The sequence below is a fragment of the Ischnura elegans genome, chromosome 12, assembly GCF_921293095.1.
Source record: "Ischnura elegans chromosome 12, ioIscEleg1.1, whole genome shotgun sequence".
In the NCBI taxonomy this organism is placed as follows: domain Eukaryota; kingdom Metazoa; phylum Arthropoda; class Insecta; order Odonata; family Coenagrionidae; genus Ischnura; species Ischnura elegans.
Window position 1 is genome coordinate 88,676,087 of NC_060257.1, and position 26,423 is coordinate 88,702,509.

Sequence of the window (26,423 nt, forward strand, 5' to 3'; positions counted from 1 at the left end):
GCTGAAATCCTGTTGCATGTGAAATGGCAATATGATAATGAGTACTTATGATAATGTTTTCATTTTTTACCATAATTTTCTCTGAAGTTATTAACCTCCTGCTTGCTGAAACACTACTCTTTGGGATAAACTGGATAGGTAATAAAATAGCAATCATATTCATGGACTTAAGTAAAATTTGCAAAACCTAGATGAAAATTTGAATATTTCTACTTATCCATTCTTTTATACAAATGGACATGAATCAATTAATGCAAAAGTTATGAAAATGTTCATGAACTCATATATGTTGATTTAATATGTGACCGGACCTTTTCAATACAGTGTCCAGTCGATGTTGACTTATTAGGATTATTTAAACATGTTGAAGTCAAATAAAAATTTGTGTAGTTTATAACAGTTATTATTGCTACTTGACAACGTCTTGTCTGATACATTTGATATCGTGTCTGAAAAACCTTGATAACCTAGAACTTAGGGAGCTATGCTTAATTTTTCAGAGCAGAAAATTTTCCATGAATTGTTGGGGAATTCTGGTTGGAGTCAGGAATTTTCAAATTCTCATACCAAGGCAGAAAATAATATTATGGACTTACCATTTTAGGGATTAACAAAATAATTTGTATGCCATAACTTAGTTTTATTGTTTTGAATTGTTAGAGCTTTGAGAATCGGAAATGTTTGCTCATCAATTGTATCTTAAGAAAAGACTACCGATAGTTTAGGCCAAATTTTCATTTCAATTTTTTATGATGTTAAGGTTGTTAACTATTTATGTGCTTTTAAGTCAGCTGGTATACCCTTTTAGGGGCTACCATCATATATGATGAAGCTTCCTATCCTGGATCTCCTATTTTGCTTTTGAGTACCCTCTTGATAGAATATATTGCTGATAGTCAATTTGCCCCCACCAAATGGCACTCCTGAATGTGTGGCAATCACAGTTTATCACTATTAGGTTATTAGGTAAAAGTAAGCTCCACACTTAGCTGACTATCATTTGGTTGAAACTAGAATTTGTAGAATTTATTTTAATTTAAGTTTAAAAATTTTGTCTTAAAATGGGTAACATTTTTCTCCCTTAAGATCTTTTGGTAGTGATGGATAGGATCTTTGAACGCTTGCTCCATCTGATATTTTTATCCACATGAATTTTACTGTATTTTCATTGTGGTGATATTGTGAACAGTTTTTTCATAGATCTTAGTAGAGAAGGAATTCTTTATTTTCAACCAATTAAAGCTACTTCAGACATGGTTACTGAATATGTTAACATGAACTAGTAAATGTGAGAACGGTTGAACCACATTGGTGCGCTGAAACTGAACATATATGGATGGATGATACAAATTAGGATGGGTACTTTTTTTCTGTTAATGCATTCGTACTTGTTTGGTGGTTTCCTGCTGCATCTTTTGCATTCATTCTTGTGTTTATGTATTTAGACATTAATTTGTGTGTGTATTAATTCATTGTGTAACCAGGGCTTTAGAATTAATTTTTGAATTATAATTTTTTTAAGATTTTGCTTCAGTGAGCTTTCATTTTTCAAATTATGCGGTTAGGTCGACGTTAGATTTGTAACTTGCTAAGCTAACTTTAAAATAAGCATATATTTTTGAGATTTTATTTGAATTTAATTGAAATAATCGCGATTCTCTTAAATGTTGTGTCTCTACTGTATTTTGAGTTTTCCTGTGAAACTAGTGTCACTAGACTTCCTTTTATTTCATTTGTTAGGTGATTTCTATGAGGGAGAGGGACTGTTAGGAGGAACTTTTTTTTTCAATTATCTGGTTTCCATTTATTTTTTAAATTTAACGTAGCCTCTGGTATAAATATAGTCATCATGACCCGAAGTACAGGAACTAATTGTAAGTATTGAAGCTGGTGTAGTGGCAATGATGATCTTGTAACTCTTGTTGAACTAGTGTTTGAGATAGGTTTCGGTGACATTAAAGAAGGGTGTGATTTATGACTCTTTAAGTAAATACATACAGCAATCCATTCACCTCTGCCATTGTATCAATGTACATAGTTTCCATGCCAGTGGATATGACCATGAATAAGCACTTTCATTTCACACTAAGTTGTTAGTCGAACAATTTCTTAACGGCCTTCAGTGATGGATGACATTCAATTACCATTTTACCAACTGGTACATCCATTAATTCCATACATGCGTTAATTATTATGCCTATTTGTTTTTTATTTTTTCATTAAAACCCAATACAGTAATCAAAAGTATAAATCCTAATTTTTATTTCTGTTTTGGTCTCTCTTGAACAAATACTTTGATTTTAAGAGATTGTATGAAGGTCCTAAGCCTTTAGGCAAATTATTTTGCCAGATAATTAGTTTGGTACTATGAATCATTTTTCATTCTGGAATTACTAATTAGGTAGAGCCTTAATTACTTGGCCTCTGTAATGGTTGCATGAAATGCTGTGGTTATTCACATGCAGTTGAAAAAATAGTGAGGTAAATGTAAGATCCATAATAATTTAGCCAGTTAAGATTCTTCATGAAATTGTTGTACCACCTTATGGTATGTCAGTGTGACAGAAAATTTAGAATAATTTACCACCTAGTGAGATATCTGGCTGCGGTAAAACTTGCATCATAAACTGTTGTAGTACTGGTTCTCATTTCATTTTTTTCTGTTTGTTCAGTATTTCTCATATAATATTATTTAGATCCTAGTTCACACACACTCACTTCTGGCAAATAAATTCTTTTAGTTTGTCTTACCTGATAAATTTAATGGAGATTTCAGAAAATTGAGCATAACTTGACTTAACTCATAGTTGCTTCTGTAGATAAAACTTAATATCTGCTGCCATTTTTAACCTGAACGTGCAATTTTTTGACAAGGACTTGTAATAGCTGAAGTGCAGAATATATGGAGAGGTTTTGAATTTTGCTCGTTCTTTCATTTAAAATTTACATGATATCATTAAAATTGAAAGTAACTTAGTGCATCAATACACATGTTTTTCAGCAGACATGCTAAAAACTTCTTGGATTTCATCGTATTCACTCATGATAGTGTGGTCTTACTAACCATTTTACTGTGATTTCATGTCAATTAAATGATTTGTATTGAACAGATGGAGATAGCATTGAGTTTTGTCCTGAGAGGCCGATGGAAATATTACTGGTAGAAAATCTGTTTGGGCAATTCTGATCTGTTGAAAGAAACAATATATTTATTGTGTTTTCATGAAATATTAACTGTTTGCATTCAGTCACAGTATTAATTCCAGTTACTGGTTCTGAGAAAGAAGTCATTTCCAATTCAAGTTATTAATATGGGTCTTTATTTCTAGCCACAAACTTCAGGAAATTAAGTAGTTTTTCTAGGGTACTGGTAGGGAATCCTGCATTAAGTCGTAATAAATATGGCGATTAGTTTTATTTCCTTTTTCAATGAATGTCTGGGCAGCACTGTTGTATATGGGAATATGCATTCACTGGATATAAGGTCCACGAGACCTAATAAAATCTGAAGATTAAAGTGTGAGAGAGAGGAATTTTTTCATATTAAAAAAATACAATCAAAGGGAAACAAGATCATCAAATTAAATTTCGGAATGAGGTTCCTAGAATTTTTCACTTATTTTAATCCTGAAATAAGCATCAAGGGGAATAATCTTAAAGAATTTTAGATTTTCTGGGCAAGGGCATACCCAGGATCATAGGGCTAGGGGGGGCGGCAAGCCATGGGATTCATGAGATTATTTCCTTGAAAAAATAGTTTTATTTTAGTTACATATCTTATACTAACACATATCATTTTTCATGAGTGTAAAGAAAATTTGTTGAATACTTTCGTTTCAATTCAGTACTGATATTGCTTAAAGACTTTTGCACTTTTTGCTACAGTGGGGGTGGGGGCAGCTGCCTCTCCCCTGCCCCTTGCTGGGTACGCCCATGTTTCTGGGTTACAATTGTCAAGGTTCATCCTGATTTTCAGTCAATTTATTCGAGTTTAAAAGAAGAAATGAGTGTGTTTGGCCAACGCTGTTGGCTGTTACTAGAATATTAGGAAGTCCCATTTTAGTGCTCGCCTAGCATTACACTTCAGGTAGGCTGAGAGTATTATATGCAGCAGTTAACCATGCTAAACGTGAGCTCCCAAGTGCTGGCTCCCCCGGAATGACGAGGTATTCCCAATTTTTGGTTGAGTATGAAGCAATAATGGTAATTCAAGGTAGATGTACAAGAGGCTGTGGAAAAAGTAAACCTTATTCTGTAAAATGTTGGGAAGAGCTGTATTCCCTCCTATGATATCCCCGTTTTATTAGTGTCTTATTCATGTAATTATAGGACCAGGTACATACTTGAATTTTTTTTCCTTTAACGCTGAATATGATTTATCCGATTTGTCGGAAGTGGCATGAAAAGAGGACATGTAAAGTTAGAACACATGTTTTGGCCTCTGGCCTTCATAATTTTTCACGAAACTTATTTGTTTGAACTATTATTTATTTCAGTCGGCCATTAAAGGACTGCAGATGGGAGGCCTGGATATTGTATCAATCACAGACAACACCAAAGTGTCTTGGCATCCACCTAGGCCCCGGAAACAGAAGAAGCTGTGATTTGGAGAATTTTATTCAAGCCAACAACATGTCTGTTCTGTTTTCAGCCATGAGAATGCTTGTGAGCAAAGTGCGCAAGTCGGAGACGTTGTTAGCCAATTCTAATGATAAATGAGTGTTAACTAGTGAAGAATATTTCGCAAAACTATTATTTTGCTGTGCGACTGATACAATATACGAATGTGAATGTATATTCCCCAGTTTGGACGAAGAAGATATACTGTTGCGCATAAAACAAAGGCATCCTTATTCCAAGTAAAACCCATCATTTTTCTTTTGTACTGGGTGGCATCGCCGGGTTTAATTCTCTTTCTATCTGATGTATGAGTTGCGAACTACTAATTTAATTTTTATTAGTTTCCCCGCATTGTATAGGCAATATTTTGACTGTACCGCCTCGGAGAGATGTTGAGAAGTGATCTGTGGATAATTTCATCGGGCTCGAATAACTGCATTGGCTAGTAGGGTAGTGGGAACGTATTTTCGGGCGAAATCGGCGTTGAATTGTGGCACGTAACGTTCGCAAAGCATTCTGGGAGAGGACTGTGAAGAAGGTATCATGGCTGTCGGGAAGGTGAAAGAGTCATGTCTCGTATGCCTTGCGGTTGTATAGTGAAAGGAATTTGCGTACTCATATTTAAACATCGTGATAATTGAAATCAAGATAATATCAATAGTTTTTCGTGCTTTTAATATTCGTATTCGGTGTAGATGCGTTAAATCATCCTGTTTGATGAAACGTTGCGGAATGAGTTAAAAGCAAGATGGCAGACTTCTTGCCGTGACGAAGGGAGTTGGGAAATTATCAGTTTTTCTTTGTTTACATCGATGTTTCCAGTCTACTTTCGTTTTATTTTTGAATCTACTGTTAATTGTATATAGTTCAACTATCAGTCTGCCTTTAAATTAGGTTTTAAGTAATCGAGAGAAAGTTGGTGACAAACGTTCGGGTATGGACCAGGTAAGGACAAATAACTTAATTATTTGTGCGCTATTATCATGTAAATGTTGTTTTTTACTTGTTATTTGTTGTCTTGATGAAAATTATTGTAATGGTTGTGCCCGAAGCTGGAAAGATTTCGCGTTTCAAGGCATATTGTTTTACGGTTATTGCCGCTTTCTCACTCGAATTATGTTATTTAACGGTGCAAAATTATTTATTGTTCATTATTTTGTGCCATATAGTGCATCTGGTAATTGCCTAAGATAATATACAGTTAGCGAGTGTGGCTGGTTTTAATTCACCATTCCATTGCGATTTCTTTGCCGCGATGCCTCATTGTTTACAAACGAAAAGTGCTGGGTTTTACTGTTAAAATGTTTGTGTTCCATGAATTTTGTGTAATATATACATACGCCTTAGTTAGTGCTTCACGTCGATTCGCGAAACTTGCATTTTTGAGGTGGACCCATTTTCAGAATTTAAGGTTGAAAGCCTCTCTGGTGACTTAGTGAGGAGTTTGATTGTTTACCTTTTAGCCAAACACATTCACTGTATGCAATTTGGCGTAATTGGTGCCTTTGTATTCCTGGATGTTGTAGTGATTCTCTATTTGCTATTTCATTGATGGAAATAACATGTTCAAGTCATAATTTTCCACCGGCAAACTTGTGTTCTTACCTCCGAGGTAACGGTCTTTGTTAACTCCACATTGTGATGGGAATAAAATGTTTGTACACAAGCATAAGTTGATGGACTACTTATTTACTGTGTGATGGGACAGTCATTGAATCTCGTTGTAATAGTTTTAGTTAATAGTCGATAACAACCGATATCAGTGCTCTTACATATTTTATGAAGTTATCATAAGTTTATATATCAACCTCCTCAATTTCATATCATTATATGTGGGTTTCTTGCCTTTTGAAAATCTCTGATGTCAATATCTTTCACTTAGTAGTTGTAGGGTTATCATACCATTTGAAATAATGAGTTATTGATTTCCTGAATCCTTTAACTGCCCTTAGCATTTGCCTGCGTGATCATTATGCTTTTTTGGTAATGTGCGACCTTGTTGTTAGCTTCCATTATAGAGAGAATTTTATGTCAGAAAGGCTCAGATTTCCTAAGATTACAGCCCCCTTTGGTCTGGACTATTTTTTCTATTATTTAGCCGTTTACAAGGGTTGGTATTGATAGTGTCTATCATGTTTCTTGGGAATAGTTCAGGGTGTTTTATCCATTAGTTCTGTTAGCGGTGGAGACTGATATAATATTTTCCTGCAGTTCCTATTAAAAGCGAGTTGAATATGTGGACGGTTTCATTTTGCAGGGCTCGGGAGAAGAATCGGGCCAAGATTCTGGGTCTGACTCGGAGAAAAATACTTCCGCTTCAGCTTCTGATAATGAGTCGAACCCTGATGATGAGGCACCCAAAGAGAATAACAAAAGCAATATTTCAGGTTCTCAATCAGGGTCCGGGTCGGGCTCTGGTTCAGATAGGTATGGGATTGTATTCGATTCTTTAGTTGTGAATCACCTGCCCTCTCGGTCCTCAGACATCTTCTTTAACCTTACTTAATTTGCGTGCAGCGATTCTGGCTCCAGTTCCTCTGCATCTTCGAAATCCGGCAGTCCAGATGGAAGTGGATCTGATTCGGAAGGTTCAGACAAGTCTGATAAGAAATCCAGTCCTCTTAAATCTCCTAAGAAGGAGAGAACATCGGATTTAAAGCAGGTAAGGCTGTGTTATGGTCCAAAGTACTAATGGAGTAAGTTAAGGTGGTAGAGTTGATGACTTGTTGGAAGGGTTCATTGTGCTGTGCTGAAGTAAAAACACCTCTATAGGCAGATATATGGTTGGTGCATTGTTTTTATTGTTAAAAATTTTATCCCGTTTAAGTGTAGTTGTGCAGTGCGTCGATTTTTTAATAAAATGTTACGAGTTGTGACCGTGAATTAGGAGGAGTTGAGTTATAATTTCGGCAAAATCAATTAATAGTTAACGATTTTCTCAAATCCGGCCACTGATCATTTTGGAGTGAAACCCAATATTTAGTGTGGTAATTGGTTATTTTTTCAAGTGTATCTTTGTGGAATGCTTGGGAATAGAATTAATTTTGTGGTTAATAGAATTAGCCATTATTGCTATGAACTAAATGGGGAATATTAAGAATCATTCAGCAGAACATGATGGTATTAGTGGCTCCAATGGTCGTGAAAATTAGTAGTAGGTCTTTTCATAGCTGGGTGATTTTTCACATAGTGGTGAGACTTGATACTCATTAATACGTTATATATCAGTAGTCCTTACATATGGAAAGATAAGACACCAATTTTTGTTGAGATACCTGAATTAAGTGGATTCCTTTAATTCCATTTTGTTAGTGGCTGTCTACAGGAAAATATTGCGGTCTTCTGTGGGAATATATTAGATAGGCTTTAAATATCAATATTTCTTCAATAATGTATTTTGAATAGTTCATTGGTGATTATAGCTTAAATACTTCTCTTTTTACTAATTCTTTGGTTATATGAGCCTAGTCCAATGGGTTGTTGTTAAAAGATGTCACAAACATTCTTATGTGCCACATTTTTTGAAAGATTTCCAAGAAAGCCTGTTAATTTTAATTGTTACCAGAGGCATGGTATACAAAATAATTCATTCATACAATGCCACAAGGTGGAAACATAGATATTATGCGACAGAGGAGGAAGTAAAGGGATTGGAGTAAAAATCAATTAGCCAAGGACTAGGCAGTGGTCTGAATAATGGTAAAAGCTGTTGTAGTGGCAAACGAGATGGAAAATTAAGGGTTGAAAGATTGAATTAATTACCCATGTTTTGTAAAGGTTTTCAGTCTACATTCATCTCTCAGGTTGCTAAGTTCTCACATTTCATTGGGCTTGAGTAAATACCAATTTTAAATGAGTACATTCATTAATTGAAGAAATCACAAGTCCATGATATCGAAGAAGTCAACTGCAGTGTAAGAAATTTAAGGTTTGAGTTAGTTGAATTATCTTCAAATAGGCTCCGAATTTTGTTCTGAAACAGGTTAATGTTGGAAATTTAATGAATTTTGTCTTATGGAATAAGAATATTTGAGATTTTCCTTGAGGGTTAGACCTCAGACCAAAGTTATGTAGAGGAACAAATTGGCAGCAATAGTTAATTATGAAGAATTATTTATTAATTAAAAATTTCAATTAATTTGAGTCAATCCAAAGCTGATTCAGCAATCACTTGGTCGGCACTGCAATCATCTTGTTTAGTCTAGGGTCTGCGTTCATGAAGTCTTGAACTGTATTAGTGAATTTTTGGCAGACTTCAGTGGCGCAGGTAATGCTCCTTATTTTAGGCCATTTCACATGTGTCATTGCTCTCTTTCTGTGGAGTTCATTGACCTAAGGAAGACTGCCAATGCCATCTATGGACCCCTTGCAAAATTGTTTGCACAAACCTAGTGCACACGTACAAGTTGCCTCAACTGAAAATTTCATAACAATATTTTGCAAAGAATCATTTCATCTTTTGATATTAATGTCTCTCTAAAGTTAATATATGATTGCTTTTGCGTATATCAGTGATGAGTTTCCATGTCGAATCCAAGAGCATCATCAAATTCCTAATGGATATGCTCTCAAATTTTCCAAGTATATGCAGTAAATTCAAAGACAAGAGTAAAAAGTGCTGTAAATTTAATTAGGCTTGGAGAAAGAAAATATTTTGTTGTACATGAGTAATTTCTTATGAATGAGAAAATGAATGTGGATATTATTAAGCTGGGTGTAATTCAGCTGGATGAACTACATAGTAAAGCTATGGCTGGAGAAACGTCCAAATCTCTTGTGATGGACAGTGGCGTAGCCAATAGGGGTGTCTGGGGGGTCTGGACCCCCCTCAAAATATTTAAAAACGATTACTTTCCTTCATAAAAGAAAAAATATTGAAAAATCATGAATGTAGAAAATATTTCTGTAACAAATGAAGTTATTTTCATTGTGAAAAGTGTTAAAATTAGTTTAAAACTCATTACTTAGTACCCTCTTTTTCAAAAATTTTCTCCCCTGGTTTCGGACCCCTCCCATCCCCCGAACGAAATTCCTGGCTATACCACTGGTGATGGATGTAAAAGCCATGTATCAGGTTGGGTGTTTTAAAATGGCAACAGGTTAACTAGGATAAAATTAAGTTTCACATCAAGTACAGAAAGCTAAGTGTTGCGGAAATTTTGTGGATGTGTAACGGCTGAAATTTTGATATTCATTCAATGGCCAAGTTGGAATGATGAGTTATGGAAGTTGCTCATAGTTTGCAGACATTTGTTTTCCTGCATGTTTTATGTGAGTCTGGTTATTTTTGCAATTTCCTCTAAAAAACATTGAGACGCTATCTTATTGTGGTTCCACTGAATATAATTGATTAATTTGTGTTTGCTTGAAAAGAATTTTAATTTTCAAAGTGCTGGAAATGCCGTTAAATGCTGAATTTCTTGTTCGGTTGACTAAGTATTTTGTTTATTATGGTTTTATATCCATGCAGTATGGTGTGAAGTTTAGTAGGACCCTATTGTTCTGTTTTTTTTTGCATAGCATTTTACAATGCAACCACATCTCATTTTTTGAAAGTGAAATTAATTTTGGAGGGTTAGATATTTGGTTGCTTGTGTACATGTGTATTTGTTTGCTATATTAAAGCCCTTGGTTTAAATCTGGTGGGTTTTTTAGGTTTCTAGCTTGAGTCTAGTGGTATTATTTGTCCTGGGGACTTAATGGGGTCCCTTGAATAAGTGATAGCCCCCTTGGAGTCTTCTTTCTATGAGGTTGATAGTAAAGCTAGGTTTCTACGTGCTCACTGTAATCTTCCTTCAAGGGCACATATGACCTTGCACTTACATTAGTTTTTTTTATCAGATAGACTTGATGATTTGTCTGGGAAAAGTTTTGGGTCTTCTATTTAAAATGGATCTTCTGGAAATTATTAGATACAAAAACTAAAAGTTTGAAAGACGTCTTAATGTTCATTGCATGTTGATGTAATTTGCCTTGAGGTTGACCTAATTATTAGAGGTTTTATGTTGGTTTTTGTTGGTGCATAGGGTGGGGACAAATATTGATGCGAAACATATCATATATTATTTTATAGCAATATTGATTCATAATTAATGGATAGGCTTGCATTAAGCAATAGAGTGATTATTTCCTGTGGAATTTATTGTGTGAAGTCTTTTTGGGATTTCAATTTTTTTTGTCACCATGTTGTCAACACCAGTTTGATTTGTTGTATGTCACCAACATTTTAACAGAAGACTAGTCCATAGTCATCAGGGTGAAAGAAATACTAATTGTTCAGTCACAATTATTCTTACACCATGATGGCGATGCACAAGTCATCTGTTGAAACACTGGTGGTATACAACAAATTATGCTGGTGGATAACCAAAGAAGACTGTACACTAGACTATAAGTCTCCAACTGCATGCCATATGGTTTCTTTGGGGATTACCTATGGCAACTAGAGTGCTTAAGAAGAGGCAATGAAAAATATGTTTTAATTCTATAAATAACTGACTGCATTAACTTTTAGAAATGGAAATTTTATGGTGGTAGCAGTTATTATCTCAGAAATTTTTTTTTGCTCAAATAAACACTTTCACAATGTAAATATTCAAGCCTTTTTGCTCTAACTCAGCATAAATTTTGCTCTGATTTTTACGTTATATTTTGGACTTTCAATGCTTGAACTCTCATTTAAAAAATAATTTCAATTTTATTCTGACTGCTCTATTGATACACTGAAGGAAATATTATGTTAAAAATGTCATTCTTTTTCAATATCTTATTTTATTGTAGTTCCTCTCTTGCTATTTGCATGGTTATTTTTCAATTTCGTGTTTTATACTAAAGATTCAGTTCTGCAATGATTTTACCTTGCCATTCAAAGTGATGTGAATACAGTTGAATGCTAAAGTTTTTGTTCAGCTAAATATGTTTTTTGTTTACTATTGTTTATTTATCTTTGCAGTATTGTTTAAAGAAACTTATTAAAATAATTTATGACCCTGTTCATAGAACAACCTATTACAGTGTTGGGAGGAGAATCCAGATGTGTATGGTATACGGAGGTCCGGCAGGTCAAGGAAGGAGCCAGAAAGGTTGAAAGTAGCCGAGAGTGATTCTAGTGACAGGGGTAAACGAAGGAGCAATCAGTCAAAATCTCCTAGAAAGTAAGTATTTTGTTTTAGTTAACCTTCAAAATTTTACATTTGTGGTATCACTGCAGAGAAAAGATATGTTGGGACCAAAAAGTCAAAATAATTTACCATTGTTTTCTTGTAGCAAGGCAGTCACGTTATAATAAACCTGCCCATTTATAAGTGTTACAATCACCAGTTACTAGAGACACAAATAGAAGTGGTAAAATTATCCTCAAATGTAGCCATCATCATTAGCATTATTTACAGATTAGATTTTTATTAATTAAAGTCTTTTTTGGAGGAATGCACTATGCTTTGTGGACTAATAAGAAAGTTTAAAGAAAAGTTTCCGATTCTCAGCTCATAAAATTTTCAGGCTAAATCTTGAGTTTTTAACTCATGGCATGTATTAATGATCTTAAATTTTGCGCTCTTTAAGCTAAAACCAACAAATTTGAATTCCTCCATGATTTTCCATGTGAATTTGGAATACTTTTGTTTTCATACCTCAGTTTATTTTCATTTATCCAATTTGAAGTAAAAATCCACTTAAACTTTAAATAGTGCCTCAAAAGAAAACTCAATTCAACTGACATGGCACAAACTCACTTTTGCTTTGTGTCTAAAAAGCATGGTTTTAATTTTTTTTTTTAACAGGAGGTGATGAAAATCAAGATTAGTGTGGTGTTCATTACCTTCATCCTACCTGCTCATCCTTGCTTAGTTGTCTTACCTCTTGTTGGTTATGCTATATTGTAGCTGTAAGATGTATCAATGCTAAATGAGTTGAAGCTGACTGATTTTCTTCCATTGAATAGTTCTAGCACATGGAATTCGGATTCTTCAGGTTCTGATTCTGATGGTTATGGAGAAAAGCCAAAGCAGCAGCATCACGTTCTATCTTCCAAGTCAAAAAATTTACGTTCAAGAAGTGAGCACCAAGCTAAGAAAAGTACCCATAGGCGTAGGTTAAGTGAATCATCGGAGGATGAATCTAGTTTTGAGAGTGATGGAGATTGCAATCGCAGGTAGGATTATTATATATTAAAAAAATGGATGTATTTGGACTTGAACAGTGATCCATATGAAAATTGCATAAACAGTCTGTGGAGCTTTAATTTTAATTGCATGTACTAATTTGATGTTAGGAAGCATCAAAATGCTACTATTCAGTGTAGCAACAGTCATGCCAGGCCTCCGTTAGGAAGCTTAAATATGAATGTGATATTACAGACTAATCTATGATATTAGCCATGTATATGTCCTTACTAAGTTTCTAAGTCAAATTAGCTATGGGTTATTAAACTACACATTCACCTGGCGAGTTTTGTAGTTTATAATGCAGCATTTAGCTTGCTTATATTTCCAAATTTTGCATTATACATTAAAATAATTCTATTTCTTTGACTCTCATTATGCATAGTGAAATTTTTTCCATTGGATTGCCTGTTTGAGTCCCAGTGCATTGCATGGTATCAGTTGCATTAAGCCGTAATACACATGCAGAAATATTTCATTCTTGCATTCATTCCAGGCCCACATCACGACGCACCGCAGCTCAAGTGAGTTACAAGGAAGCTAGTGATGATGGAACGGGTTCAGAGGATTTGGTTGATGTTGAGTGGCCTCAGCCAGAGATTCCTGCCGAAAATGATAATTCTGAAACAATAGAGAAGATTATTGCCCATAGGAAAGGAAAAAAAGGAGGTAATATGAGTCTCATTGATTGGTTTAGCCTCGTGCAAAGAAACCATAAGAATGGATCACAGATTAGAGGTTACAAATTAAATAGTAATTATTAAGGTCTCTTTATTTGTTAATGTTCCTCGTTTACGTAATTATTCAAAGTAGTGTCTGTGGTGTTTTTGTGTGTGAAGAAGGTAACAAATGTGGAATTATATTTTTTTCCTCAGCCACTGGAGGAATTACTACTATATATGCTGTCGAGGAAAATGGAGATCCAAATAAGGACTTTGATCCTGAAGATGACGAACAATGCGAAGTTCAATATCTTATTAAATGGAAAGGGTGGTCCCACATCCACAATACATGGGAGAGTGAACAGTCTTTGAAAGATCAGAAAGTAAGTACATATGAGCATATATAACGAGGTCAACTGGCACGAACTTAATGTACTAAGTTTTGTGAGCATGGTAAGTGTTATTGGATGATGGGTATGTATGATACTTGGTGATGGAATAGAAACATATTTTAGGGTAATTGATCAGGTTTGCTAGAATTAATTTAGGGGTGTATTTGCCTGATCATGCCATAGTAAATGCAAGGATGTATAATTTATGTAAATGCATATCATGAGATAGGTAGAATGTATTTTTTAATGGCTGTCACAATATGACTAGGAGTGGGTTTTAGCTATATAGTTTGCAAATTGTGTAAATCAGATCTTCAATAATGGCTTGAGGATATTCATCATCCATGTTGGTATTTTGCGGTCAGATACCAATTTTTCAGTATAGCATTGTGGCGTCTTAATATGTACTTATGAATCAACTCTCCTGAACATTTTGAGTATTTTCAGGAATTTCGTTTTATGTGCAGGTGGCCTCCCTTTTAAAACAAGAGATTTATTCCTAAGTAGTGTTGTGCCAAGTGTAGTTATATAATACAAGGTAGCAGGAAAAGCAGGATTTAGGCGAGCAGTTGTGATGTTCTTTAATTGATCCATATAGCTTATGGCACTCGTACAATATACAGTGCAACCTCGATATAACGACACCCCACGGTGCACTAATAAACACTCGCTGTAGCGAATTGTCACTTTACCGGAGGTGGAGCAAATAATAGCCAATATACCTGTTGCGAACAGATATACAGGAACAGGAGTGGTGCGGCGACAGATAAACATCTATCCAACAAACGTAAGCATAAATCCAGACGAAAGGCGATGTTTTTTGCATCACTAAATTTCCTTACTCAAATAACGACTAACTATTCAAACAATTTATAAGCACCGCACTGAATAAAAATCATGCAAGGCATTGTTTCGTCAATCATTATATTTATCGAACGACAGTTTACCACATAAATTTGAGACTGAGCACTCCATTAACTTCATTTCTAACAGATCGCTAGCAGTTACAGAGGTTAAGGAGTCTTGATGAAAGTCTTCCGGCGGTGAAACCCTCGCTATGGCGAGAGCCGACGCCGAAAGGGTCTCGTAAAAACGAATTTTTTAACACGCTTATTATAGGGTCAATTGACGGTGCATCGGCTATCTCTCGTAATAGCGGGGGTGTCGCTATAGCCTGTACTCGCTTTAACGAGGTTCCACTGTAGATAGCTCATTTCAGGAATATTTGAATTTTATGGAAACACTTAGGGCATAATCTTGGTTCGACTAATTTCTCTTTTATATTATCCTAAAGGAACACACCACCTTGTGAAAATGTGTTTGCTCACTGTTTCGGCATTTACACATTTTACTTATGCAAAAATTGGGTGCAAATGAGCAAATTTTAAATTTAAATAAAATCCAGGAATTAATAATCTAGAGTTACTTTTGGCAAGGATAAACTCAGTAAACTGTGCACATTTAAAACATTATGTTTTCAAAGAAGTTATTTATGGCCTTCTGTTTCATGGTGGAATTATTTCTTGATTGAAAGAATGGCTTTTCAAGACTCAAAGTGTTTTCAATATCCTTGTTGCTTCCACCATCTTCCTAGAAAAATACATTCTCTTTTTTAAGCTAGGTGGACTTGGCAAAGCTTGGGGTCACTTCTAGTTCATTTTCATCTTCTTTCTCTACTGCCAAAGTAGATAAACATGCGATGGATAAATAAATATTGGATATTTTATTTAGTGGTCATAGTTCCTCTTGTTAGTGTGTGATGATTAACTGACTCAGAGCTCTGAAAATCATATTTCTGGGCTCTACACAGTTCTTACAAGTCTTGGCCGAAATCATCATCACTGTTTCCCAATTAATTGTTATCAGACTGGTATTTGTGCCTGGCTTTAAGGAAGGAATTCTTAATAGTTTGCTGGCTGACTTGTTTCCATGGTGCCAGAATATAATTTAGTGCTTCAAGTACATTATTTTTCTACATTGCTGGTATGGAGCTTAATTTGGAACCAGGAACAGTGAGCGATAAATGCAGAAAACAAGTCTTTTTTGGAAACGATAGGTCGAGGTTCCACGATATATACTTGTGGACTCCTTGGCTGACTTCTATATGAACTTCATGATATGATGTTGCTGCGTGTGGAATGAATATATGTAGTATGAATCTTGCCTTATGTCCAAGAGATAATGGCTTTATGATGTCTATTGAGGTTATTACTCCAAATGTTAGTCAGCCTGTTGTTTGAGACCAATGACTTTTTGGAAACGGAGATAAACATATTCAGTACGTACGAATGGTGATGGCAAAAATGACTTAAGTAGCATGTGATTGAACCTATAAATTTCTCAGCTATAATTGAAACACTTATAAAAATTATTGAATAATTCAGTCAAAGCACTGAACATATTTTACCAATGTGGGATTGATAACTGGAGGAATATGATAGAAACATATTTTAAATTTATTATTATCTTGCATTCTACAATGTCATCGCCAGAACCCATTTTAAAGCAAAATAAATAAATACAACCAGTTTCACTAGTCTGCCTCAGCTGCGAAGGGGATGGAAGTGTGAGGATAATAATAAAAACTCACATTATTTATAAACTGAGCATGAAGTCTTAAAAATGTGCATTTCCAAAATAATGTGTGTATTTGAATTAGGAAATCATGATTAGCAGCACCATGGGAATTTTTGTATCGTAACACTAATGAGAAAGCTACCTTCCTATTTCCATTTTCTCACGATTTTCATGCCAATTACTCTTGGAAATCTGAGAGGAAATTTTTTTGAACATCATTTTAATCAGATTCAATGTATAAAAGTTACCCCCTTATGGAATTCTCCTGTATATTATGAGCTTTGAATTTAGTATTTGGTGTAGGCTTGGTTAATTTGCATTTTTATGTATGTTTGTGTGATAAGCCTTGCATTTACTAGGCACCAATGCTCTCAATTCATGAAATTATTTGAGTGAATGTGCTTATAGTTATTTCGTCAGAATTACTCACCTTTTTATGCTCATGTTTGCAACATTTTTCAATATACCACTTTTGAATGCAGTAGAGCCACGATCATCCAGCATAATATTTGGTTGGAAATGCGCTTCAGTAAATATATTGTTGAAATTTCAACAATAAATAAATATTCCTCTCTCTTTTTCTAATAAATTGCTAACTAATCTGGCAAACTTTGTACCACCTATCAATCAATGAACAGTTCAGTTACACCATTTATAAATCAAGAGCGGCTTTGCTGGCTTAAATAATTTTGGACTTATTATAACAAAATAAGAGGAAAATCAATAAAAGTAGGAAAGGATTGGAATGACTTGTTAGAAAGACATTTTCTTTATATAATCTACTTAGGGTATACCGGGACATGTGTACGTGGATTTTTTTCAATGAATTTTCCAACTTTTATGTGTTAACTTAAAAAATTTCAGACATAGTGGTCTTATAAAGCAGTTAATAAAGCCAAAATTTCATCCATTCAGTGGTTGGGCTATTTGTGTTTTTAACAGTAAAAACATTATTTTAAGTCCAAGTCTGTTGCCTTTTCTGCCAAGTCTGTCCTTTAAGTTAAGTAAAAATGAACAGGCTATTCACCCCTCACCTGGACCATTGCAATTGTTTACAAATAAATTCAATGAAACTACAAAAATAAGCATTACAGTGGCTCGTTAGAAACATATTTTCTCTATTCAATCTACATAGGGTAGACCTGGGCACCGCATACTCAGATTTATTTCAATGAATTTTCTAATTTTTATGTTTTAACTTAGGAAATTTTAGATATTGAGGTTTTATATTGAAGTTATAGTGTTAAAATTTTATGCATTCAGTGGTTGGCCTATTTGCCCTTTAACCGTAAAAAAATGTTTTTAGGTCCAAGTCTTGCCCCGTTCTTGGGGCAAGTTCATGCAACTCTAGACCGATGCTTGGCTGATGCTCAATATCTCGTGAAAATAGCTGCTAGAAGCAGCTTTAATGCATCATGACTTGTAGTACACTAGATATAACTCTGTTTGGAAAAGTGCACAGCGTAAACGTGCACCGGTTTACCTTACACATTTGGCTTAATTCTCTTGAGTCAAGCACCATATGATATACAACAGCTTTTATTTTGTTATCAGGCGCAAGAACAAATAAAGCGGATGATTTACCAACACGTGAAAATGCCACTTATTTTTGACCATGAGAAAAACATGGGTCTGGTAGATTTAGACAAAAAACACCCTCCTTGTGGTTTCTTAATCATCATCGCGAATGCAACACGAATTGGAAATTGAATTAGTTTAAACTCAAGGGGATAATCGGTTGGAAATGAGGACTTCATCATCATACCTGTCTTTGTTCGTTACACAGTCAATAGATTTGAGTGAATGCAGAGTACCAGCGATTTGGTTCTGAATTACAAAGTATAAGTCATCCACATCTTCGTTCATAGCCTGCCAAATTGCTTGCTCACTCAACCATTTGCGATTATCAGTCATGTTCGGGTACACTTTGTCGATGAGCTCAACCTTCAATGACACGAAATTGGAAAAACTGAGGAAATGAAATCAATCGGCTATATTTGTCGACAGAAACACGACTACATATTAACAATATTCAATTATTGCTTGAAGATTTGTTTAGACGGACAGTGGTGACGTGCTTGTTGAGGACTCAACTGGAGCTAGGCTTAACTCGAATTAAACGGATTTAACATTATAACCATGCAAACGGTGGCACTTCACTGACACTAAACAGGTAATAAGACGTAGGCAACATATTCGTTTAAAAATTTTCATTTATTGTCTAAGCAAAAGGTTACTCAGTATAAAATAATTCGTCAGGAAATACCTACAGGACAAAACACGAGTGGTGATGATGTGAAAAATGAATGTGAATGACATTATGGACAGGATGATAGCAAATATGAGCTGATGGATGAATCTTAAACGTACTGCTGAATAGTTTAAAAACTCGAAAATCTTGCTAAAACTGCAAGTCGTTTTATTGAGTGCGAGCAAACGAGGGAAAAGAGAATGACCGAATAGTTAATGTTTCCAGTTCGAGTCGCACGAGTTATATCGTTGCAATGTTGTTTTCCCAGCATTCAATTCACGTGGTGTGAGGCTATGCTGGAAATAATTCGAAATTACTCAGAATTTTTAAAATGATAGACAGCATCATTCAAGTTGAAATTAATGATTAACTTGTTCATATCTCAACAGGAACATATATATAGTCCTAATAAAATGTACACCTGTATAATATATGTTGCATGATGATTTATAAAGTGATTTTAACCAGATTTTGTTGGGAAAATTTTGCTGGCATGAAGGTAGACGACTTAATCGAATCATATATCTTGAAAATTTCATCATGCTCAGATTACTGCTGACCACAATATATGCATTACCAAATTTTGCTTCATATTTTTTGTATATAAGGGTCAAGGGAGTTGGACCAAATTTACTCAAGTACACATGTAAAAATTGGCGATTTCTCGACTTATTCCTTACACCAAATTTCGACCTAGTATACAAGAGTAAAATTCTCCCTGTGCTGTATGGGCCATGGCTTAGATGAATCCAAAGAACCTAATATCATTAAAATCGTCGCAGCTGTTCTCGAGTCATAAATGGTGTAACGAACATGATTTTTGACTTTATTTTATGTATGGATTATGTTTTATATCAACATACAGAATTAATTATTTCATTATTCAACTGCACAACAATTCGTTAGTGAAAGAAATTTCAATAGCATTCCAATTGTTGAGTAGGGTTGATATAGAAGTTATCTTGGCTCATCGGTGCTCTATTTCTCTTGAAATAAGTTTCAGAGGTATTACAATACTTAGGCATTAATAAACTTTAATTCATTGTGCATGGTATCACAATTATCTTCTATGACTCATTTCATTGCCCATTTCTTTACTCATGTTAAATTTAGCTGCATGACTGATTGTTCAATAAATTCAATTGCATCTATATCTGTAGTAAAATAGTTCTCCATCCAAAAATAGTATTTTTCACCTCTTCATCATTTATATGCATTATATTCTCAAGTTTGAAATTATTATTATTATTGTTATTGCATCATTTGCATGGTGACTGGCTTGAGAATGAAGGATTCTGGATGCAGCCCTCATATTAATATACTATTTTGTACAAGATAGAGGAAAAAATGTACATGGTTTTTATTTAATAGGCTCCTTCCGAGGTTTCCTCATAAAGTAAAGGGGAAGTCAAGAATAAACACATTTGTTGTACAGGCATTGAATGATGCAGCAGCCAACAACATTTTCACAACCTTAAATCTTTGTTATTGAGTCCATGATGAGTATAATTTGGTGGAGGTATATCTAACTTAAACATACCCACTCATGTGATTAACGCTCCTATGTAATTCATTCCATGAAAAGCGAGAGCTAATGGAAACTTAGGCACTATTTGAATCATCAAGTTCCATAAAGACTAATGTTATGGACCTCAATTCTTCACTGGGATGCTACCAACACAAGTTTTACTGTATAGAAAGTTAGTTAATATTCTTTTGAACATAATGTAATGTCGTTAAATTGTAACACTGGATGAAACAAGTGACTTTGTATGAAGTCACAGAAACAGGTTCAGGTTATGGTATTTCTCTCTGCATACAGTGACAAAACTAGTGATTTTGCATGTAGGTTTGTGCAAGGGTTCAAATAAACGCTTAGGTTAAAATTTGCCATAAAAATATTTGGCTTAGATGGGATTTGTACTCTCATCTTCTGATTGTCGATCAAGTGGATCTCTTGATTGGCTGTGGTATTCATTGTCAGGTGGTTGCTAGTCAGGCTGCTTAAAATCTTTCATTCCCCATTTTTAACTGGATAATAACGAAGTTAAAACCTTAGATTGAGCATTATGTGTGGCTTATTGATAGGTGTAATGGAGCTTGAAAGGTTCACTAATCATTAATTTCTTCATGATGTGTTACGCCCGTGACGTCATTGGAATTATACTTGGAGTGTATCCACAGCCCTGCATTAAAAACCATTTGAATAACAATTGGTAATGTAAGAAAAGATATTAACTTGATTTTATTTCAAGAAATATTTAATGCAGATATTATGCTGATCTCAATTAAGTAAAACAAAAGCAAGCTGCAAGAAACTGCAACTAATATAACACGTCTAGATAAGAAATGCAACGAAGAAATGAAAAAGCCTATGCATCTAATGGACCGTAAGGACAACAAAACTTACAAGTATGAATTTATTGATTTGACATTCTCAATAGTGACTGTTAAACATGAAAAAGGAATGCAGATTTTTTTTTATTATATAAACTAAAGCTCAGCATCAGCTTTTCACATATGTCATCGCTAAGACGCATTATCTGCCTCTAGAAGTATCATTTAAAGAAACACCCCATACTGCAAGGGTTTTGTCAGGGAGTAGGTTGTAAAAGAGTTCGGTTTCGATTGCTTTATATCATGTGGGGAATACTTCTTAAGATATTCCACTAGGATCGGAGTCCTTTCTTCCACGGCTTCCACAGAATCATTCACGGCTATCTTTTCCCAACCTCAATCTTTTCAGCGGCGATAAAGTGATTGCACTCATATTCCTAATAGCTTGTTGCCAAAAACTGTGCGCGAATCTTTGTATTATGATTGTGGAAAAAATCGAAGAAGTGTAAAAACTTATGCGCGGATAAGCCGCAACATGAATAAACTACAGCTGTATGATCGGGAGTCTGCTGTACTTGCTGATTGCACATGTTGTGTGGAGATTATTTTACTTTCAGTTTGGTGGAATTCAATGAAGATGCATTGAAGATCTTTTGTAAGGAATTCATTATAATGACAATCATCATCATCAATATCATTACATATATCAATTATGTAGCCAAAATTTCTTTTTGGCAATTATTTTGAAATGGAAAGTAATGATGTCTTCTAAATTTTATTGTGTGGTAATATAATTGGATTTTTGGCTGTTATGATAACTTTAGAAACCTTGGGAAAAACAAAAATTGGCCCAAAAAATGGTATCATTCAATTATTATCATATCTATCATAACTGTTTCCATTTTTCCATCAATCATCCCTTTTGTTGCACTTCTTTCTGTCTCAAAGAGAGGGTGACTTTTTGAAGGGAAAGATTCCCTAACTATCTCAAAAGCTGACCATCCCTGGAACTTGTCAAATCTTCTTGGTTTTAGTCAATAATTATAAAGATCTTTGGACTCAATTTTTTACGTTCTCACCGTCAATATTTGAATGGTGATCTAAGCTGCGATTACCTTCATTTTTTTGGAATATTGTGTGCTCAGAGAGGTACCTAAGGCATTTTTCCTATTTACTTACAGCATAGCAAGATGAGGGCTAACATAATAGATAGATACAGGCATTTTTGCAAAAGTATGTTGCACCATAAATACCAAGGACAGTAATTTGAAAGCTTGGTAGTGAATGGCAGACTATCGAGTTTTGATTGTGTTCCATTATTGAAATTATAGCTTATAATATCAAATGAAGGATATTGTTTCTAAAATGCCAAAATATTTATCTTACAAATCTTAACAGGGCTAGAGAATAGTGCTGTTGACTTGGTTTTACATTTCAAATAAAATGCTACTTACAAGTTTATCCAGTCACAGAACAAAAAAAATTATAATATTCCGGGGAGTACCGTTACTGTTGAGTTACCATAGCAATGCCAAATTTCTATTACATATTGTTTCAAGTTGTTTCAAGATAAAAGTTTGTTTAAATTAAAACCTGTTTCACCTATATCTACTCATAGAGGATTCTCTGACCCAAGAGTACTCTTTTTGGTTTCGTTGTGACAACTGCAGGTTCACCTTCATTCATTAATTTACTCCAGGCTTGGCTTTCCCTATTCCTGCAGTCATGTGAGTAGGGCTATTTCTCCTTGTTTTTTTTGTACAAATTCTTCAACTAGCACATTTCAAGCACAAATCAAATCTTGAATATTCTCATTTAGCAAACCTGTTTCACCTATATCTACTCATAGAGGATTCTCTGACCCAAGAGTACTCTTTTTGGTTTCGTTGTGACAACTGCAGGTTCACCTTCATTCATTAATTTACTCCAGGCTTGGCTTTCCCTATTCCTGCAGTCATGTGAGTAGGGCTATTTCTCCTTGTTTTTTTTGTACAAATTCTTCAACTAGCACATTTCAAGCACAAATCAAATCTTGAATATTCTCATTTAGCAAAGAGTCAACTGTATTGTTTGATATGACTGTAAACCAGAGTTAATGATAAAGAGAGTAGCTAAAGAACTGTTATTGTTGGGCACTTACTTGTCATGCCTAACTGGTCCTTGAAAATTGAATGGCATATGGAAAGCAATACTGTTTTTTCTAACTGCTCTTCTTATGGTATTTCTTCCTGAACTTCTTGATATTCCTCTGCCACTTACTCAGAAGTGATTGTGTACCAAAGGTAGCAATGTGACAAATTTACTGCAATTTTCATAATTGCTAGATTCTATGGGAAACATACTAGCAAATTCTATGGGGTGTCATAACTTTCATTGAATGTATTCGCTTGTCATCAATAAAACAAGAAATCATTAGGGAAAGATTTTTTTGGGAATAACAATCATTATTACGCCTTCCTTGAAGATGGAAATTGCATCCTCACCGTTGTAGCTTTCCTCTTGCTTTTTTCAGTCATGTCATGGGATTTTTCTTTAGGGTGTAATTTTTTCTCAACCATCCAGTCACTTTGCCTGCTTAACGCAAAATTTTATTCAATAGTTGGCCCCCTTACTCTCTTCTTCAGCTTAAGAGTAGATGGCAATATCTTGTGGAAATGTGTGACAGGTAATATAATCACAGGCAAACATTTGTCCACAGATTTTTATTAACTAACCCTGGGTTGACTATTACCAGTTATAGTGCTTGTCAAAACCTATTCAAATGGTAACAGTTATGTATTAGCCAAACCATGTTATTATCAGGTGTAGAAAATGGCTTAGTTTGTCAAAATGTGGATGGGTTAATGAAAACCTGTGGACCATACAAATGTTTGCTTGTGATTATGCTTACTCTCCTCATGGCTCTCCTCTGGAAAGTTTTCGATATGATTGTAAAATAGGCTTATGGTACTATGTACAGAGACCTATTAATCCCTCATTTTCAGATTGAACCCTTGCAAGGGTAAGTTGGATTCAGAACTCAGCTTGGTTCTTGCTCGAAAATGAAAAGGAGACTTGGTTGACTTCCACTGATTTCATTTTCGAATATTAACTTCCACATAGGTGAGCCTAACACCATTGAACGAGTTGCTTCTTGCTTCAACAGAATGGCACTCCCTGTAGTTGTTTCAGATCCAAAGTATGTATCATTCATGAAAAGTTTTGCTACTTTCATCTTTTGGATGTTATTTTTGCAAATGGTACCAAAGGCCAATGTCTTGAAGAAGGCCTGTGTAATGATTTGGTTTTGGGGGTTTAAAGCCACTGAGAAGTAGGTAGATTCTGTAAAATGCTTAATAAAATAAACTAAATATAATTATAATAGTCCATGCTATTCTTCGGAAAGTTTAATTGGATGTAATATTATGTTCATGACTCATTTTCAAGTGTCATGAAGTGGAGATAAGTATTTTATATCTTTTTTGTAGTTAAACGGTTTACCAAAGGATAACTCAATGAAACATACTAAAAGGATCAGCTCAATCACAGCAGGTAAAAGTGGTGTGTTCGGGGGTAAAGCTATCCTCTACTTGGGATTGCATCAATTCATAATATTAATGGAAATAGGGTCTCTGTTTGTGCTAATCATAGATTATGATAGAATCAAAGGATAGTAAAAAAATGTGAGATAAATGAGTGACTGATGAATATCTAAGTGTGATGTGTATGGTTGTTCAGACAAGGAACACCTAATGTATAATATGACTAATGGACAATGATTTAGGGGCCCAATTACTCCAAATAAATCAGTTTTAATGCCATCAATTTTCCTCACCTTCTGAATCGTTCATTTTTACTCTGCTTTTTCATTGTATATATATTTTTACTCTGCTTTTTCATTGTATATATTTTTTAACTCTGCCTGTCATTGTGGTCGTAGCCATTATTCTTCGTACAAAAATTATTGAGACGCCAACTCATTGTTTACTCTTTCCTGCGGGTGCCTAAGAGAGAAAAGGTACTTAGACTCTTACTTCAGAAATCTGTTAATAGTAACACTGCAATTTTGTTTAAAAATTGGTAAATGCAAAAAAGTGTGTCTTTGCAAAGACATTGACAATATTATCACTTCACGACAGATTTCTGCAGCGAGGAGGATCACAAATGAGTGGGAGGGTCGGGGCCAAGTTGCCAAGGAGTCTGCTAAGCTGGGTCTCTGGCAGGGCCTGAATGCCTTTGGCCATTGCTACCTTAGCGGTCACTTCCCTTCCCTCACGTTGACTCTAGTCGACGTCCGTTTATTTGCATTATTTGGTGTACATTCTTTTGGAATATTTTCCTCCAAAACTTCCACACAATTGAAAGCACGCCCTTGAGATAAAATATTACTAGGGATGTGCGAGTAGCACTATTTGATATTGAGTCAAGTTGAAAACTACTCGCAAGTATCAAGTGGAGTCGAGTATGGTAAATCCTAGGACAGGCAATACAGCAATACATGCTCCAACATATTCTCATTTTTCAAATCCCCATGCTAATGTTCAATTATGAATGCGTAGCCTGATGTAACTAGGAAAATATAATGAGGAACTTAGTTGGTAATTGTGTCAGAATGAGGAGATGAATGAAAATTAAAGTGTCTTAAACAATTGCATAAGCATAATTGAAATGAATTAACCACAAGTAATATGTGGACAATTTAATTAATTTACCTGTATAAATCCAAACTGCAAGGAAGAGCCCTAAGTAAAGGCATTTGCATAAGTTTAATAAAGATTATATACGTAAATGAATCATGTAATATTTGATCCTTTCAAATTCTCATGCAGAAATATCAATTGTTCTACATGCTCAGACAGCGACTTCATGTTACAGTGTTACTGCCTGCAGAAAACTGTCTTTCGCTACCCACTGGTGCGGCTGGACAAGAACTTTCTTGCCAAAATTGCGTTATTTTGGAACCTCTGGAATTTTTACTAAAATTCTATCAACGATTTTCATGGATCTTGAATCTTCATGGACTTAAAGTGGATGAAGCGAACGAACTACAGAACTTAGCTTAAGCTTTGTAGAGCAAAATAAATTTCTTTATTTCTCACTTCGCTTAATCAGCAATCTCAATTCTTTCTGCATAAGTTGAAGAAAGAAACTAAATGCAACAAAGGAATAAACGGAAATTAACATATGGCATACCTATGTTGTACTCACAAAGGCTGAAAGATGGATAAAATGCATCATTAGTGACCCCTCACACCGGTAAAAAGCGGCATGATATGCTAAAACCTTAAAGTTATATATTTTTCTATCTTTCAGAGATTTTAAAAATTGTTACGTATTTATTTTTCAGCATTTGAGTAAAGAAAGTAGGGTATGGTAAGAAAGTATGAGCGATGCAGCGGTACACTCAGATTATGTGGCCGTGCGGGGTCGGAAGACGGTCGGC

At 34.8% G+C, this 26,423-nt stretch overlaps 2 protein-coding genes across 9 annotated transcripts in view; both read left to right on the forward strand.

Annotated features, from left to right (window-relative positions):
- LOC124169436 (28S ribosomal protein S11, mitochondrial) overlaps window positions 1-6,292 on the forward strand; it is a 119,875-nt gene extending 113,583 nt beyond the window's left edge. For all 5 annotated transcript variants that reach the window (XM_046548036.1, XM_046548040.1, XM_046548035.1 and 2 more), the window contains one exon: window positions 4,497-6,292. In XM_046548036.1, the coding sequence (XP_046403992.1) occupies window positions 4,497-4,604 (108 nt within the window). In that variant the 3' untranslated portion in view covers window positions 4,605-6,292. The remainder of the gene's footprint in view (window positions 1-4,496) is intronic.
- LOC124169433 (chromodomain-helicase-DNA-binding protein 1) overlaps window positions 5,454-26,423 on the forward strand; it is a 71,106-nt gene continuing 50,136 nt past the window's right edge. For 2 of the 4 annotated variants that reach the window (XM_046548029.1, XM_046548030.1), the window contains exons 1-7: window positions 5,454-5,565; window positions 6,878-7,047; window positions 7,138-7,282; window positions 11,620-11,774; window positions 12,563-12,772; window positions 13,279-13,451; window positions 13,658-13,827. In XM_046548029.1, coding sequence (XP_046403985.1) covers window positions 5,557-5,565; window positions 6,878-7,047; window positions 7,138-7,282; window positions 11,620-11,774; window positions 12,563-12,772; window positions 13,279-13,451; window positions 13,658-13,827 — 1,032 coding nt within the window. In that variant the 5' untranslated portion in view covers window positions 5,454-5,556. The remainder of the gene's footprint in view (window positions 5,566-6,877; window positions 7,048-7,137; window positions 7,283-11,619; window positions 11,775-12,562; window positions 12,773-13,278; window positions 13,452-13,657; window positions 13,828-26,423) is intronic. The other 2 variants (XM_046548031.1, XM_046548032.1) reach the window with 1 other exon arrangement.